The sequence below is a fragment of the Phocoena phocoena genome, chromosome 20 (assembly GCF_963924675.1).
Source record: "Phocoena phocoena chromosome 20, mPhoPho1.1, whole genome shotgun sequence".
Taxonomy (NCBI): domain Eukaryota; kingdom Metazoa; phylum Chordata; class Mammalia; order Artiodactyla; family Phocoenidae; genus Phocoena; species Phocoena phocoena.
In genome coordinates this window covers 44791816-44810593 of record NC_089238.1, presented here as the reverse complement: position 1 = coordinate 44810593, position 18778 = coordinate 44791816, and the positions used below count along the sequence as shown (strand labels likewise).

The 18778-nt window shown below is 41.5% G+C and overlaps 1 protein-coding gene across 1 annotated transcript in view; it reads right to left on the bottom strand.

The window, feature by feature from the left end:
- Positions 1-18778, bottom strand: part of PKD1L3 (polycystin 1 like 3, transient receptor potential channel interacting) — a 55251-nt gene that overhangs the window by 12871 nt on the left and 23602 nt on the right. Inside the window, 13 exon segments of the mRNA XM_065898393.1 lie at positions 138-274; positions 779-818; positions 8690-8818; positions 8821-8891; positions 8967-9115; positions 9117-9196; positions 9832-9928; positions 9930-9963; positions 9965-10000; positions 10130-10141; positions 10489-10684; positions 11038-11240; positions 15549-15692. Coding sequence (XP_065754465.1) covers positions 138-274; positions 779-818; positions 8690-8818; positions 8821-8891; positions 8967-9115; positions 9117-9196; positions 9832-9928; positions 9930-9963; positions 9965-10000; positions 10130-10141; positions 10489-10684; positions 11038-11240; positions 15549-15692 — 1328 coding nt within the window.

Genomic DNA, 18778 nt, shown 5'->3' with positions numbered 1-18778 from the left:
AATCCAGAATTTTTCAAGGTGAATATTTTAAAATAGTTTTCCACCCTTCTTCTATATTTTCCATTTAATTCTCATTCCCCCTTTCCTTGCTGGGAAATGTGCTGCTGTATCAACAGGTTACCATTTTTTCTCCATACCCAAAATATCTCCTGTCAACTTGAAGAATTTCTTCTCTTTCAAGGTTCTTTCTGGGCGCTTAACTGGACCATTCATAGCTGGGGCTACGTAGATGGGGTTGTTTTCATCTCTTGAACCGGGTAATGATGAAGGACATCTGCTGTCAAAAATTCAAATATAGGCCAAAAAAGGGTATATTTCATTAAGTAGTTATTCATCAACATTTGTTGAGCATCTTCTATGAGTATCTCCTGTTAAATGTTGAAATAGAGAATAAAGCTATCTAAGCAGCCCTTCCCAAACTATCATGAAAGACTTAAAAAAAAATTTCCAATCCATCAGGGACTGATACTTTTGTAAAAATACAGTAAAAACGAATTACTAGGAAAATGACATAGAACAGAGGCCTACAAAATACAAGCACCATTTTGAAAATTAGATTCAATAGGCCTAAAATTAGTCTGCCCAACTGCTCTAAAAGTTTCTAAATGCTTATTCTCAACTTCTGTACTTATCTTGGACTAGAAACACAGTTTTAGTCAGTGGACCACCCGATGGGAACACTGTTCCAGAGTGGTGGTTCTCAAAGTTTAATGTGCCAGGGGATCACCTGGAATTTTGTTAAAATGCAGTTTCTGGGGTGAGGCCTAAGATATCTGACAGTTCCAGGAGATGCCAGCGCTGCTGGTCTCCAGACCACACTGTAAGCAGAAGAATATAGAGACACGTAAATCAAGACGGAGAGAGAAATGGACTTAGAATATGACCTAAAACTTGTCAGCCTGTAAGAAGCAAATGCTGAGGGATCACTGAAAAGAAAAACCTCCCTGAGGAATTCAGAGAAGGTGGCCCAGAGGCAGTGACATATGACATCTGTTTTGAATGTTGAGTCAGAAAGAATTCTCTAGATGGACAAGGATAAGGACAAGAAAAAAGTCATTTTAGTAGAGGGAACAGCAATTCAAGAGACGGAGAGATGAAATGAGGGCTAGGAAGGCAGTTTGAAGTCAGATTACTAACTTTTTAATCTCATAAGGAATAAGATACCAACCCCTTAGCAGCGTGCCCACCACTCAGTTTAAGAAATAAGTGATTGCCAAGATAAAATCCGCTGTGTACCTCTGTGATAGTATCCCTTCTTTCCTTCAGAGAGCTAATCCTCTCCTAAATTTTGGAGTGTATCATCCTATGCATTTCTTCATTAAAATATATGTCTCTAAGCAAGACATGCATTGTTTTGCATGATTAAAATGGTGTGTTTAAAAAAAACAAATGGTCGGGCTTCCCTGGTGGTGCAGTGGTTGACAGTCCGCCTGCCGATGCAGGGAACACGGGTTCGTGCCCCTGTCTGGGAAGATCCCACATGCCGCGGAGCGGCTGGGCCCGTGAGCCATGGCCACTGAGCCTGCGCGTCCAGAGCCTGTGCTCCGCAACAGGAGAGGCCACAGCAGTGGGAAGCCCGCATACCACAAAAAGAAAAAACAACAACAACAAAACACAAATGTTCTGAAGAACCTAGGGGCAGGAGGGGAATGAAGACGCAGATATAGAGAATGGACTTGAGGACACGGGGAGGGGGAAGGGTAAGCTGAGACAAAGAGAGAGAGTAGCATTGACATATATACAGTACCAAATGTAAAATAGATAGCTAGTGGGAAGCAGCCGCATAGCACAGGGAGATCAGCTCGATGCTTTGTGACCACCTAGAGGGGTGGGATAGGGAGGGTGGGAGGGAGGGAGATGCAAGAGAGATGAGATATGGGGATATATGTATAACTGATTCACTTTGTTATAAAGCAGAAACCAACACACCATTGTAAAGCAATTATACTCCAATAAAGGTGTTTAAAAAATGTGTTAATTTTTCTGCAGTTTGCTTTTCAGCCATCTTTGTGTTTGTGAGTTTCATCCATGTAATATGAGTGGCTCTAGTCAGTTATTTAGAGGGTAGACTCCCTCAGGTTTGGTGACTGAATGGTGGGTGGGATTTAGGATTATTCTTATGTTTTTAGAGAATGGTGATGCTATTAACTGAAATGAGAAAACAGTAAAGAAGTGAATTTGTGGAGCAGGCAAATAATTCTGCTTGGGGCATGTTTAATTTGAGATACCTGCAGGCATTCAGATACAGAGGGTGAGCAGTTGGAAACAGCACTTGGGGCTCAAAGCTAGAAACACTAGGAAGGAATCTAGAATACAGGGAAGAGTAGAAGCATTGAGAGATCTAGGGAGGGATGGATCACAAAGAGTGTTGGTGACGCACTGGTTAGTCTTGGGCTGGGAAGAAGGTGCAACAGCTGGTCAGAGACAAGATCCTGAATGGATAGATTCCTCTGAGCCAGTGAGGTGGCTAGGAGCCCACTGTTCTGATACAATTTGCTATTTGCAAAATTAGGTATTAGTTAGAACTACTTGAATTACCCAAGACTGCCAAGATCCTCTTGGTCTGATGTTCCTTCTCTTCGTGAAGCACAGCACCCTGTTCAGCAGCAGTGAGGGAAACAATGTGAGGAAGATCACCTGGACAGGAAAGTCAGAGGAGAAACTTAACGAGCAGGTATTACAGGAACCAGGAAGGTGGCGCCATTAGGTAAAGGTGAAGGTGGGTATGATTAATACATTTCAGTGACTTGGCCCTTTATTTTGATGGAAAACTGAGAGTTAAGTAAATTCATAATTATTTTTGCATAACCATGAGGATGTGGTTGATATCATGTTAATCTTTGTATTTTTGCTGTAGTCCTTAATCTGCTTGGCTAGGAAAGTTTAAACTATTAAATGATTTGTGATGATCTGTATAAGGTGTTCACTGACACCTGTTTTTGGAACAACTTTGATGTGCTAGACTGAAGCAGCTACATTTTTGAAAGTGCCAGTTTTGCTGAAGCAGGCATGGAATCTTAGAATTGAGTAAGACCTTAAACCTCTGTTAGGGGAAACAAGTATGCCCCGCTCCTTAAATGTCCTTGGGGGGAGGAAAGTGCTCCAGTCCTCAGAGAACAAGGGACAAGAGTAGTATTTCCGGCCCGTTGCCACACACCCCTATTGTGATGTGGCAATTCCAGGTGTGTCTGCTCTGCACACCTAAAGTCGCCCTCTAGTGGATTGTCCCAAGCATTACATTTGAGGGGAAATTACTAAAAAGTACACTTGGCCATGAGTTCAACCAAACTGCACTTTAGTAATACCGATAGCTAAGCTAACACATTGGTTTCCATCTCCTGTTCCTCTTTTTATACTTTCCAACTTTTAAAAACTTATATACACTTATTATAAAAATTTTCAAAAATAGAGATTTTTAAGAAACTTAAAAAATTTGGAATACATCCATTAATCATTTTTGTCTTAATATATCTGGACCAGTTTTCCACATCCTTATATTTTCTATAACATTTTAAATGGCTGCTCGGTATCCCGTTACACAGATATGGCTGTCTTATATTAAGCAATATCCTATTTTTGAACATTTAAATTGTTGCCATTTTATTATTATAAACCACTCTGAATTTTCTCAGAATAGATCCTTAGAAATGAAACTTACTCATCAAAGAGATGCAGAATTTGAAGGCTTTTACTGTATACTGCCAGATTTTCCTCAACCAGCATTAAGTGCCCATTTTCCCTGGTATCACTGTGTATTATTTGTTTTCCTTTGCCATTTTTAAAAGCAAAATTGAATCTTACTGTTCTAAGTTATTTGACCAATGAAGAGGAACTTTTTACAGTTTTTAGCCATTGTAATAACAAAGGTTTTTTAGCTTTAAAAAAATGTATTTACACACATTAAAAAAACACACTCTTTTTGGTGTATAATTCTATGTGTTGACAAATACATAGAGTATCCACCACTATAATCAAGATACCTTACAGTTTCACCACCCCCCAAAATTCCCTGATGCTGCCCCTTTGTGATCAGCCCTTTTTACTGCCTCCATCTCTGGGAACCACTGATAGATTCTTCATCCATGTAGTTTTTGCTTTTTGCAGAATGTCATATAAATGGAATCATAAAGTATGCTTTTGGAACTGGCTTCTTTCACTTGCAATAATACATCTGAGATTCTTCCATGTCACTACACGTACCAGTAGTTTGTTCTTTTTCACTGATGAGCAGTCTACTGTATGGATGTACCACGGCTTATCCATTCACTAGCTGATGGGCATTTGGGTTGGTTCCATCCTTGGCAATTATTATAATTATTATTATTGGCCACACCATGTGGCATGTGGGATCTTAGTTCCCTGACCAGGGATCAAACCCGTGCCCGCTGCAGTGGAAGCGCAGAGTCATAACCACTGGACTGCCAGGGAAGTCCCATCCTTGGCAATTATGAATAAAGCTGCTACAAATATTCACACAATTCTGTGTGAACGTAAGTTTTTATTTCTACTTATTTACTTATTTATTTTTGGCTGTGTCGGGTCTTTGCTGAGGCATGTGGGCTTCTCTCTAGTTGTGGCGTGAGGGTTTTCTCTTCTCTAGTTGTGGCGCGCAGGCTACAGGGCACATGAACTCTGTAATTTGCAGCACGCAGGCTCTCTCATTGAGGCGCACAAGCTCAGTAGTTGTGGCACATGGGCTTAGCTGCCCTGCGGCATGTGGGAATCTTAGTTCCCTGACCAAGGACTGAACCCACGTCCCCTGCATTAGAAGGCAGATTCTTTACCACTGGACCACCAGGGAAGTCCCGGTTTTTATTTCTTTTGGGTAAACACCTGGGAGTGCAATTACTAAGTTATATGGTAACTGTATAACTCTGTATGAAACTGGTAAACTGCTTTCCAAAGTGGCTATACCATTTTTTCATTTCTACCACCAATGAATGAGAGTTCCCAGTTACTCTGCGTCCTCACCAGCATTTAGTATTATCGATATTTTAGTCATTCTACTTCAGACAATACTGCAAAGCTACAGTTATCACAACAGCATGGTATTGGCACAAAAACAGACATATGGCTTAATAGAACAGAATAGAGAGCCCAGAAATAAACCCACACACCTATGGTCGATTAATCTCTCACAAAGGTGGCAAGAATATCCAATGGAGAAAAGACAGTCTCTTCAGCAAGTGGTGCTGGGAAAGTTGGACTGTAGCATGTAAATCAGTGAGTTAGAACACACCCTCACACAAAAATCAGCTCAAAATGGCTTAAAGACTTAAAAATAAAACATGACACCATAAAACTCCTAGAAGAGAACATAGACAAAACATTCTCTGACATCAATCATACCAATGTTTTCTTAGGTCACTCTCCCAAGGAAACAGAAATAAAAGCAAAAAAACCCAAAAAACAAATGGGACTTAAACTTATACGCTTTTGCACAGCAAAGGAAACCATAAATCAAATGAAAAGACAATCTACGGATTGGGAGAAAATATTTGCAAATGATACAACTGACAAGGGCTTAATTTCCAAAATACACAAGCAGCTCATACAACTCAATAACAAAAAAACAAACAACACAATCAAAAACTGGGCAGAAGACCTTAATAGACATTTCTCCAAAAAGACATACAGATGGCCAACAGGCACATGAAAAGATGCTCATCACTGTTAATTATTAGAGAAATGCAAATCAAAACTACAGTGAGGTATCACCTCATACCGCTCAGAATGGCCATCATTAAAAAGTCTACAAATAACAAATGCTCTAGAGGGTGTGGAGAAAAGGGAACCCTCCTACACTGTTGGTGGGAATGTAAATTGGTGCAGCCACTATGGAAAACAGTGTGGAGGTTCCTCAAAAAACTAAAAATAGAGTTGCCATATGATCCAGCAATCCCACTCCTAAGCATATATCCGGACAAAACTGTAATTTGAAAAGATACATGCACCCCTATGTCATAGGGGTGTCACTATTTACAACAGCCAAGACATGGAAACAACCTAAATGTCCATCAACAGATGAATGGATAAAGATGTGGTACATATATATGATGGAATGCTACTTAGCCATAAAAACGAACGAAACAATGCCATTTGCAGCAACATGGAAGGACGTAGAGATTATGATACTAAGTGAAGTAAATAAGAAAGAGAAAGACAAATACCATTATATCACTTATATGTGGAAACTAAAAAATAATACAAATGAACTTATCTGCAAAATGTAAACAGACTCATAGAGAGAAAACAAATTTATGGTTACCAAACAGGAAAGGAGGTGGGGAAGGGATAAATTAGGACTTTGGGATTAGTAGATACAAACTACTATATAAAAAATAAACAATAAGGTCCTACTGTATAGCACAGGGATATTCAGTATTCCCTAATAAACCACAATGGAAAAGAATATGAAAAAGAATACAAATACTTATAACTCAATCATTTGCTGTACACCAGAAACTAACACAACATTGTAAATCAACTACATTTCAATAAAAAAGGTGTCTTTCATAGAGCAAAATGTTTAATTTTGATGAAGTCCAATTTACCTATTTTTTCTTTCCTGGATTGTGCTTTTGGTAATGTACGTATATAAGAACTCTTTGCCTAGCCTAAGGTTTCGAAGATTTTCACCTATGTTTCCTTCTAAAAGATTTGTAATTTTACCTTTGAGTATATGATCCACTGAGTTACTATTTCTTTAAATATTTATTTTGTTTATTCATTTGTTTGGCTGCACCGGGTCTTAGTTGTGGCACACGGGATATTTAATTGCAGCATGTGGGCTTCGTAGCTGCGGCATGTGAACTCTTAGTTGCAGCATGTGGGATCTAGTTCCTGGACCAGGGATCGAACCCAGGCCCCCTGCATTGGGAGTGTGGAATCTTAACCACTGGACCACCAGGGAAGTCCCTATTGAGTTATTTTTATCTGACATTTTATTATTAAATTTTAAAAACATACATAAAAATTGGAAGATACAAAAGTTAACTTTTCACCGTATTTGTTTTGCTTCTTTTTCTGAAGCACTTGAAAATAACAGACATGACATTTCACACCTAATTAAAGGTAATTCTCACTTTACATGGTAGTGTGGGATCATACAAATGACCTAGCGAGCTGAAACTGTGCAAAGTGATCTTAATCATCAGTGGGGAAAAATTATGATCAGTCTGTGACATTTAAAGATTTGTGTCAAAACATTAAAATCTCTTATTGTTCGTTATAAAGGTACAAGGAAGAATTTAGAAGTAGTAAAACTAATATGTAATTTAAAACATTAGAAACGTTGAGAATTAAAGTTACTTCTTTGTAGAAAATTTATCAAGAATAATTTGAACAGTGCTGGCCTTCCTCTTGTATAACTTAGGATACGGGGAGAGCATTTTGTCTGTGCCTTTGGTGAATTGTCATACTGTTCTAAGTTTGCATTGGCTTCCAGCATCTTATCCTTTATGCTTTCAAGGCTGTGAAATATCTCCGAGAGTCACTTTAATGTTAGTTTTTTGCCAGTGTTACTTCCTTTGGGACACCATCATCCTTTTCTTCATAACCAATTTCTACATTTATGTTGGTAAGTTTGACTCACCTGGCTGCGTATCTACAGTTTCTTGAACACAGGCCATCTTCCCATGGTCAGCGGCTTCTTGTATAACTCCATTTACATTCTATTCAAATTTCACTTTCAGTGTTATTTTGTTAATTTGCTGCATTTTCATCTCTGTTGGCCAAGGTCCTCTTTCAACTATCCATTTCATGGTAAAGGTCACAGAGTTTATGACTGGGAGACAAATAACACAACTACACAATTTGCTGCCTGTACATAAACAGGATAACAGGTGACCAATCACCCAGACTTTGAGAAGTGACATGATTGATCACTGATCATGATGTGCACCTGTTAATTTATGTAGTGAATTATGGGCTGAAGGGCTAGAAGCAGTTGGTACTTTATGCAATCACTCACAGTTGATATACCATGATAACTGAGATTTTTTTTTTTTTTTTGCTATACAGTAGGTTCTTGTTTGTTATCCATTTAGTTAATTAATTAATTTTATTTTTATTTTTGGCCGCATTGGGTCTTCATCACTGCATGCGGGTTTCTCTAGTTGTCACGAGCAGGGGCTACTCTTCGTTGCGGTGTGCGGTCTTCTCATTGCAGTGGCTTCTCTTGTTGCAGAGCTCGGGCTCTAGGACGCGGGCTCAGTAGTTGTGGCTTGTTGGCCCTAGAGTTCAGGCTCAGTAGTTGTGGCATGAGAGCTTAGTTGCTCCGCGACATGTAGGATCTTCCCGGACCAGGGCTCAAACTCGTGTCCCCTGCATTGGCAGGCGGATTCTTAACCACTGTGCCACCAGGGAAGCCCAGGAAAGGGAAGATTTTTAAAAGGTAAGTTTTCTGTTTTTTTTTTTTTTTAAGGTAGTTTAGTTTTTTACTTGTCCCTCTTAACTTCCCAATCAATCCTTTTTTGCTAAACTTCTACTAGTCCATCAGTTCTACTTAGTTTTTTCTGTGACTACTGCACACACACCCCTAACAAATTTTACTCTGCTAATTTCTTTGTTTTTGTCAAGTTGTAAGAATCATTAGACACCCTGGATTGACACCCACAGACCTCGGTTTCCCAAGCTTCCTGCAACTACAATGTTTCCTCCCATGCCGGTGTCACTGTTTCTCACGTACCTTTACTGGTGATGAGGATGTTCTGAAGCAATGATAATATCGAAATAACCCAGCTGGTGGCTTGGTCTTTGTTCAGTTCCAGGCTATAAAGTGCTGCAAAAAAGGCTGAGGCCAGGCTAGTGACACCAGAAGGAGCCAGCAGAAGTAAGTCAACCATCTGAGCCGGCCATTAGAGATGGGCTGCTTCCCGTCTGGGCTCTGGCTGCGTCCCTTAGGGACAGAAGTTGAAGGAATAATCTCATAGCCAACAGCTGAGAGACAGGTTTAGGAAGATTACAGGTGATAAAGAAAGCCTGGTGCTATGCATTACCTGGATGGCCCTTGCTCTGTGGGAAGTATACGCATTTCCAGCAGTTCCTGGAGTTCTTGCAGTTGGCTGACTGCATCTAGGAAGTCACAAGGCTGATGGGCCTGGGCGGGACCCTAAGTGAGTGCCTAAGTGAGACTGAAGCCTCCGCAGAACTCTGAGCAGGTAACTGTGGAATTGATGGTGGTTTTCAGGAACCACTGAAAGTACATTCCAGGTTGACACTTGTCCAAGTGGAAGATTTCAATAAATAGTAATTCCTGGTAGAAATTAGCAACTCATTAACTGATGATGAGGTTAAATTTTCCCAGTCACTGGAGACTGGACCCAACACCTGCAGAATTATTGTCTTCTCTGAGCACGCTGGTGAATTCACAGCCACTTGTAAAATTCTATACTTTGATACAGAATCGAAAAACTTGTCAAGTTAATTGCACTTTTTCATCAGAACTGCAGTACATGTAAACTCTAAGTGCTCAGAAGGCCCAAAGTATATTCATGAATCCATAAATCGTATAATCTCATCATTCCATAGAAGAAAAAGAAGGACAAGTTTCAATAGCCCCCGACAAAGTAGATGAAATATGGGGGTCTGAGACAGAGGACATTTTTTGTGGGTTTTCCTTAATCCTTTACTTTGTAAGAGCAGATATATTGTCTAAGAAGCCATCAGAGGGATCTAAGCTATCAGCTCCATACTAGAAGTTTAAGAAAATTAAAACAAGCAGAAGGTCGTACTATGCCTGTTGGTTATGCTGAGAGGTAAGAATGAATACGAAAGTAAGAGAGTGGGAGGCAGATAAAAGATTAGATATGGAAACTTACTGAACTTTACCATTTGCCCAGTAGGGTCCTGCCCGCTGGTGACGGCCTTGACCCTCTAAGTAAGAACAGATGAGGCTGGATAAAAGCTTCACCAGCTGGTTAATGTAAGAAAGAACTCCATGAAGACTGTTCACACTCAGAGTAGGTACGTATTTCTTCTGAGCAGGAATCCCAGTTTCCTTTAATTCCTGAAAGTAGAACCAAGATGAGAAAAGTTAGTTTTACATTAAACCCAGGACCGGTAGCAATTACAGATGGTAGGAAGGCTGTATCTCTCCTTGGAGGGGCATATGCTTAGTGTAAAGAACCTCAGTTTTTCACTTTCTCTCCTTTTTCAGAAAGAAGTCACCTCACAGTAGCTTCAGAACTAGTTTTATGAGAGAATCTAGGATGAAAGAAGAAGAGACCGTTTGATCAAACATAGAAAACTAAAACACCTCCAGAGTAGGACATCCTGCACTCACATCAGTGCTCACATCACTCCATAATGAAGAGGAAAAAACCAGAGGCACAGTGATGACCCGGGGGACAGGAATTAGAGAAAAACTATTAAGTTTAACAGGACCTCAGGAGCCTTGCAGGAGATCCTTTCTACTGACCTTTTCCACTACATGGGGGAGGGAGCATGACATTTACCTGTAAAATTTGATACCAAGCTTACCTCAACTATCTCTGTGAGAGAGACAGAGGCTCAAAAGAAACATCTGAGAGGCAGGAGGCCTGGATGGGAGGAAAGAGAGGTAGAGGTTCCTGTGGTTGAATCAACGGGAAAAGCCGTCCAATCCCAAGACTGACGGGGAAAAGGATGACAGCAGTTTGGATGCTGATGAGCAGTTCAGACCAGGTCACAGCAAATGGGCCCACTGAAAGAAAAGCAGGACGTACAACCCTCATCCTCAACAATTAAAATCACCTCCAAGGCAATCCTCTCCCAGGTTTAAGTATTTATTTAGCAATTTAACTATGATTACCTAAGGATAACAAGTTATCGTGGCAGTAAAGACCCTGATCATGTGTTAATAAAAGAGATCTGTGGGAAAATGTGTAATGTTAGAATAAATGATTATTCTCCTTTAAGAGCAGAATTAAATGAGTTTTCTAATGTGAGGGCAGCAGAGGGAAAATGAAGGCACATATTCTGTTTCTAACTTTGGAAGGAAGGAGAGTGGAGTAATCAAAGGATGACGTGCCACAAACAGCACACATCCGGGCTCACCCACAGCGTGCTCATGTCTCTTGGTGGTGGTGCCGTTCATCTTCTAGAACGTGACATAGGTGACCGTGTTGCAGAGAAGGAGGGTCATGCAGCAGGTGAGCCGCTGGACTCTTGTAAACTGGGTCCAGGGATGTCAAGTTGTGACCGAGAGCCACAGACAATCCTGGGTGAGATTTTCTACAATCATGGAGGAGAACAGGTGTCTAACAAGATAAATTAGAACAGGAAAGGCAGGACATTTCATTCTGAAAGTGCCCTAGTCTAGAACGTGGTTTGCCTGGCAGCAAGCTGTACAGCAACAACTCGGCCACTGTTCAGCACCTCCGTGAAGAAGCTTTCAGACGACTTGATGATACGATTTTTTTTGTTATTTTGGGGTAAAAGGTTTTTGAAGGGTAATTTTATTGCATGAGATTTTAAAACCAAAACTTGTTTTCGCTTTATCAGAGCTTCGATAAATCTTTTACTCTTAGAAAGTTTGCATTAAGCTTCCACTCAAGACAGTTTGGTAAATCCATACTTGGAGCCCCTTCTCTACTCCAAAAGGAACTATAAATATGATATAAAAAGAAAGAACCCGAAACATTGCCTGGGCTTAAAAACAAAATAAAAGTCTCTGAGAAAGAGGACTGGAATGAGAAACAAGATGGTAGGTGGGGAAGAAGCCACAGGATCCTGTGCTCCAGGTCTGGAAGAAGGCATGCGCAGGTCAAAGTTGGATTCCCACAGAGTAACTGGAACTGAAAGTGATTCATGGAGTGGGGAAAGGGAGAGCAAAGCCAACTTCACTGCCTGAAGCCAGGGTTGAGGCTTGAGCTCATGGAAGAATTCTGCAGAACAAACAACTGCCACAGGGCTACACATTTATAAGTAGGGAGGTGGGTGAGAGTGGACAGCCCCAGGACCAGGAATTGAGCCAAGAGATGCACTGGCTCATGACAGGACGTGCAACAGATCTGGTTTCTTTAATTTTACGGAGGAATAGGAGCTCCAAAATGGTATAATATAATAAGACCTAGTTCTAGATTAGTGATGTGAAGGGTTGGATGAAAACATCAAAAAAGTACTAGTCAGGGATGTGTGGAGAAAAACAGAGAGAGAGGTTGAGATTTAAAAATGAAACCAAGCTACAACCCCAAATTCCTAAACACATGAAGAAATCTAATGCTAAGAAAGGCAGCCAACACAATCAGTAATTCAGTCCAGAAGAAATTAATTTCATGGGACAGTCTGAAAAAGACTTTAAGTATTTCAGGTTGCTCAAAGATACAAGGAATAATGTTCACTTTAAAATAATGAAAAATTATGAAAAACAGGAATAAGTTAGAACTCTTGAAACTGAAAAATATGGTCCTCAAAACAAAAATATTAGGAGAAAGGGACCTGGTTAAAGAGAAAATTAGTGAACCGAAAGGTAGTATGAAAGAATTCACCCAGAACACATCACAGAGAGACAAAAAAGACATGCACGCAAGAGCGGCTTAAAAACGTGGAGGATAGTTTGAGAGGCTCCAGCATAGAGTAAAGCAATGTCAGAGGAGCAATATTTTCAGAAGTGACATCTGAGAATTTCTGCGAATTTAAGACATGATTCTGTATATCAACAACTACATTTTATGTTACGTGTATTTTACCACAACAAAAAAAATTTTAAGTACATTCTGAGTACTATACAGTATAAACAGTGAATCTACAGTGAAAAGAATTATGGTAAAATTTGGAACATCAGGGATAAAGAGAAAATGTTAAACAGAGAAAAGACAACATACTTTATAAGAATAACAGCTAGACTGACATAACATAGGCAGTGTTGGAAGGCAATTCTCCACGAATGCTTCCCATTTAGGCATTAATAAAAACTTTGCTCCTGGACTGTCTTTTCCAGTATCTTTGTATAAGCAGACAGCCCTGAAAACAGACAGTCAGGAGCTCTCTTTGGAGCCAACTTATTTGCATTTCCAGATTGTAAAGATAGAGACATCCTACTCCCCAGAGACATTCTAGGGTAATAAAGATAGAAATGCCCTCTTCTCACCCCTTGAGAGATTCCCCTACATTCCAGGCTAATGAAGATAATGTCTCATTCTACAGGGAAGGACAGGCAGGTTTTCTGGCAGCTGGTAGATCAGATCAGAGTCTCCTAACCTTGAGGTTCCTCTTTTGTGATGCACCTGCACTGCATGTGCAGGTAACACCTGGCTCTCGTTACATCACCCTGTCGAATCTGGGAACTGACATAAAATATTGCTCTGGTTGCTACTACTGCTATAAGTAGTAAATTGCCTAAATCCATTTGGGTCAGTGGAAACGGTGGAGTAAAGACCTCTGAAAATTCCTCCATAAAAGCAATGATAAAACTTCTCTTAAAAAGCCAGAATCAGGGCTTCCCTGGTGGCGCAGTGGTTGAGAGTCCGCCTGCCGACGCAGGGGACGCGGGTTTGTGCCCGGTTCCGGGAAGATCCCACATGCCGCGGAGCAGCTGGGCCCGTGAGCCATGGCCGCTGAGCCTGCACGTCTGGAGGCTGTGCTCTGCAACGGGAGAGGCCCCAACAGTGAGAGGCCTGGGTACCGCAAACAAACAAACAAAAAAGCCAGAATCAAAATTTTCAGAACTCAGGTAAATAACCAAAGGTTTGTATTAACCTGGGAGTGTTTACTCAAGAAAAATGGCTGAATATTAGTAAGAACAGTGAATTTTGTGGCATTTTAAATTGCCCTATTTTCCCAGCTCCCTTTCTCTAGCTCCACGGTAACCTTAAAACCAACAGCCTTTGATCACAGTGAAAACCAGCAGCCTGGCAGTCACTAGAGGGAGGAGAATGGGGTTGGAGCTCCTTAAAAGCTTCCTTTCCCCAGAGAACTGTCATTGTTTGATTTGTCTGATAGTTCCTTGGAAAACTCAACTTGCAAGGCTGTCCTTATATGATGTGACTGGAGGCTCATCCAGTGAAAAAGGCTTTTTCCCTGAGGGCACTGTCAAAAATATTCAGAGGCGACTGTTTACCTTCACAGCTGCCTGATATGGTAGGCAAACGACAGGCTAACCAAAAAGCTTAAATGGAAAAGCTGGAAAATGAGAAGTCCACAGGAGTTTTGAAAAGCTCTGACACAGTCCTGGGAATCTAGAAGGCCACATGCATGCCCAGGGCTGTATGCATGCTGGGGAAATACCTGAGAAGGGGCTTCCCTGGGGGCGTAGTGGTTGAGAGTCCGCCTGCCGATGCAGGAGACACGGGTTCGTGCCCCGGTCCGGGAAGATCCCACATGCCGCGGAGCTGCTGGGCCCGTGAGCCATGGCCGCTGAGCCTGCGCGTCCGTAGCCTGCGCTCCGCAACGGGAGAGGCCATAACAGTGAGAGGCCCGCATACCGCCAAAAAAAAAAAAAAAAAAAAAAAAAAAAAAAAAATACCTGAGAAGGCCCTACGCTTTCATCCCTGGATGACCCTGAAGCTCTCAGCAAGCAGGAAGTGAAGGCTGAGGCAGAGCTGTCAGTTGCCTTGCTGAGTGCTAAAGGCATAGCACAACATGCATGCAAAACCCCTCAGCAAAGACTGGGAGACTTACTGGTTCAGGCATTTGAAGAAGTCTCTGTCTAGTTATTAGCTGACCACTAAGCTAACTGAGCAGAAACTTCAATTTTCACACATGACAAAGAATACAGACGTTACAGAATTAGTTAGAAACAGACACTAGACAACAACAAACACTAAGAACAACAAATACTGGGGGAGAGGAAGGAAATCTGATCTTCAGAGTTGCCACATTCTATTATTTAAAATGTCCAGTTTTCAACAGAAAATCACAAGACATGAAAAGAAACAAGAAAGTATCTCTCTCTCTCTCACATCACCCCCCACACACAAGTCAATAGATTTTTTTTTTTTTTTTTTTTTTGCAGTACGCGGGCCTCTCACTGTTATGGCCTCTCCCGTTGCGGAGCACAGGTTCCGGTCGCGCTGGCTCAGCGGCCGTGGCTCACGGGCCCAGCCACTCCGCGGCATGTGGGATCCTCCCGGACCGGGGCACGAACCCGCGTCCCCTGCGTCGGCAGGCGGACTCTCAACCACTGCGCCACCAGGGAAGCCCAAGTCAATAGATTATTGTTGAGGAAGCCAAGACACTCAGTTTACTAAAGATTTCAAATCAGCTATTTTAAATATCTTCAAAGAACTATAAAGGAAACCATATCACAGAACTAAAGCGAAGTAAATGAGAATGCTGTCTTGCTAAACAGAGAGTTATCAATGAAGATACAGAAATTATTTTTAAAAAGAACCAAATAGAAAGTCTGCAGCTGGAAAAATAAAAAGACTGCAGCTGAAAAATACAATAAGTGAAATGAAAAGTTCACTAGAGGCTCAGCAGCAGATGTGAGCAGGCAGGAGAAAGAATCAGCAGACTTGAAGACAGATAATTGAAATTGTCTTGTCTGAGGAACAGAAAGAAAAAGGAGTGAAGAAAGTGAACAGAGCCTCAGAGACATGTAGCGCACCATAATTTCTCAAGAGTACCTAAAGGAAAAGAGCTCCTTCTTTGAGACCGGTATGAAGATCCAGTCACGCTCACAGTCTCCAAGCTCCACGGCCAGCCAACAATTGCACAGGAAATGCCATTTCCTTTTACCTGCCATGTCAGTGACAATTTACATACCTACAGTAAAATAAAGATGACAGTTATGTTAGGGAGGTGGGCATGAACCAGTTGCTGTAATAACAAGTAACCTTAGGGAAACAACCTAAATGTCCACTGATGGCTGAATGGATAAAGAAAATGTGGTATGTGTACAAACAGAATATCATTCAGCCATAAAAAAGAATGACATTTCGCCATTTGTGACAACGTGAATAGAGGGCATTATGCTAAGTGAAATAAGTCAGATAGAGAAAGACAAATACTGTATGATCTCACTTAGATGTAGAATGTAAAAACAAAGCAAAACACAAACGAAAAACCAAAACCAGGGATATCCCCGGTGGTCCAGTGGGTAAGACGCAGGGGGCCCAGGTTCAATCCTTGGTCGGGGAACTAGATCCCATGTGCTGCAACTAAGAAGTCTGCATACTGCAACTAAGAACCAGTGCAGCCAAAAATAAATAAATAAACAACACACCAGAGTTCATCACATAGGTTTAAAGAAAAAAAAAAACAAAACCAGAACGGAGCTCATAGATACAGAGAACAGATTAGTGGTTGCCAGAGGTGGGGTGTGGAGGGCTGGGTGAACCAGGGGAAGGGAGTCAAAACCAGAGTTCATCACATAGGTTTAAAGAAAAAAAAAACAAAACCAGAACGGAGCTCATAGATACAGAGAACAGATTAGTGGTTGCCAGAGGTGGGGTGTGGAGGGCTGGGTGAACCAGGGGAAGGGAGTCAAAAGGTACAAACTTCCAGTTATAAAATTATCAAGTCATGGGGATGTAATGTACAGCATGGTGACTATAGTTAATAATACTGTGTTGCATATTTGAAAATTGCTACAAGAGTAGATCTTAAGAGCTTTCAGCACAAGAAAAACAAAATTCTGTTAACTACGTATGGTGACAGTTGTTAACTAGACTTACGGTGGTGGTGATTTCACAATATATACAAACCTCGAATTATTATGTTGTAGATCTGAAACTAATATAAAGTTGTATGTCAATTATACTGCAATAAAAATGAATTTAAAAAAGAAGTAATTTTTCACTGACAGTGAGTATCCAAGTAAATGGATTCTGTTTCATCATTAGGCAAGAATTAAAGAAACCAGAGCTGATCCCGTTTTTTCCTTCCCAGCCTCTAAGGGTGTTCATGTACCAAACACCAGAATGCAGACTTCCATAACCTAGGAATAGTTCAGTGTGTGTTTGTATTCTATAAGTTTTCTTGTGCCACATGTGACGGTGCCCTGCCACCTCTGTAAGCATCCTATCTGCCTCTATCTTTAATTACCAGGGTCTGAGGGGGTGTCTTTGGGGGGTGAGGTGGGGAGTGGTCTTTAATGTCTATATTAATGACTTGTCCTATTTGGGTCTGTGGCTTCGTCTTGGCTTCAGAGCCACAGGCCCTGAAGTTGCATCCTCTTTCCAACCACAGTGTTTTACCATGTGTCTACCTTCTCCCCTAATTTCAATCGTCAACGAACTTGTCCTCGGGGACCCCTAGTCGTTCAGCCTGTTTGACTTCATCTGTACCTAGTCAGCTAATCTCCTCCTTTACTGGAAGGATGCTACTTCCCCAAGCGTCTCTGTGAAACCATTCAAATCTCTCTGGTCAAAAGTCTTGCTTAATTTTAGTTGGAAATTATTTTCTGTGCTAGGAGTACAGATTGCTTTAAAGCTAAAATATTTCTGGGACTCTCTTACTGAGGCAGTTTATAAAATCACAGGTGACTAAGCTGCATTTGATTTAAACTTAGCTACTGCTAGATGGCGGAGTCGGAGGATGTGCGCTCACTCCCTCTTGGGAGGAATCACAACTAACTGCTGAACAATCACCGACAGGAAGACGCTGGAACTCACCAAAAAAGATACCCACATCCAAAGACAAAGGAGAAGCCACAGTGAGACGGTAGGAGGGGCGCTATCACAATAAAATCAAGTCCCATAACTGCTGGGTGGGCGACTCACAGACTGGAGAACACTCAGACCACAGAACTCCACCCACTGGAGTGAAGGTTCTGAGCCTCACGTCAGGCTTCCTAACCTGGGGGTCCGGCAACGGGAGGAGGAATTCCTAGAGAACCAGACTTTGAAGGCTAGTGGGATTTGATTGCAGGACTTTGACAGGACTGGGGGAAACAGAGACTCCACTCTTGGGGGGCACACACAAAGTAGTGTGCGCACTGGGACCCAGGGGAAGGAGTGGTGACTCTATAGGAGACTGAACCACACCTACCTGCTGCTGTTGGAGGGTCTCCTGCAGAGTCAGGGGGTGGCTGTGGCTCACCATGAGGACAAGGACACTGGCAGCAGAAGTCCTGGGAAGTACTCCTTGGCGTGAGCCCTCCCAGAGTCTGCCATTAGCCCCACCAAAGAGCCCGGGTAGGCTCCAGGGTTGGGTCGCCTCAGGCCAAACAACCAACAGGGAGGGAGCCCAGCGCCACCCATCAGCAGACAAGTGGATAAAGTTTTACTGAGCTCTGCCCACCTGAGCAACAGCCAGCTCTACCCACCACCAGTCCCTCCCACCAGGAAACTTGCACAAGCCTCTTAGATAGCCTCATCCACCAGAGAGCAGACAGCAGAAGCAAGAACTACAATCCTGCAGCCTGTGGAACAAAAAAAACAAATTTAGCTACTGTTAAAGCTTTCATTTAAGAGCAAAGTATAAAAAAGGAGAAAATACTCATTTTCTGATTGGTGAGAAACTAGTCATGGGTTTTTTTGTGCTTTTATTCTCTTATTCTTTCATACAGAAGAGAAACAGAGACTCTAATGTGTGTTAGAAAAAATCTAGTTAATGCATTCAGTATGACCAGTAGAAAGATATAGAAAGCATTATCATTTCCTAAGAAAAAATGCTGGCCGTCTGTTTTTTATTGGGGGTGGGTAGTTCTTTTGCTTTTCTGTGTTTTCCAAGTTTTTTGCATTCAAACAGCTATTACTTTTGCAATTAAAGAAAGAAAAGCAAATGTTGACTAAAGAAAGTCTTCAAAAGAGCCTTAATAACAAGCAGATACGAAGCTCTAGAGGTGAACAGGTAACTCTGAGAATTTAATTGTAACAAATATTTATTGTTACAATATTGACTGTAATTACCA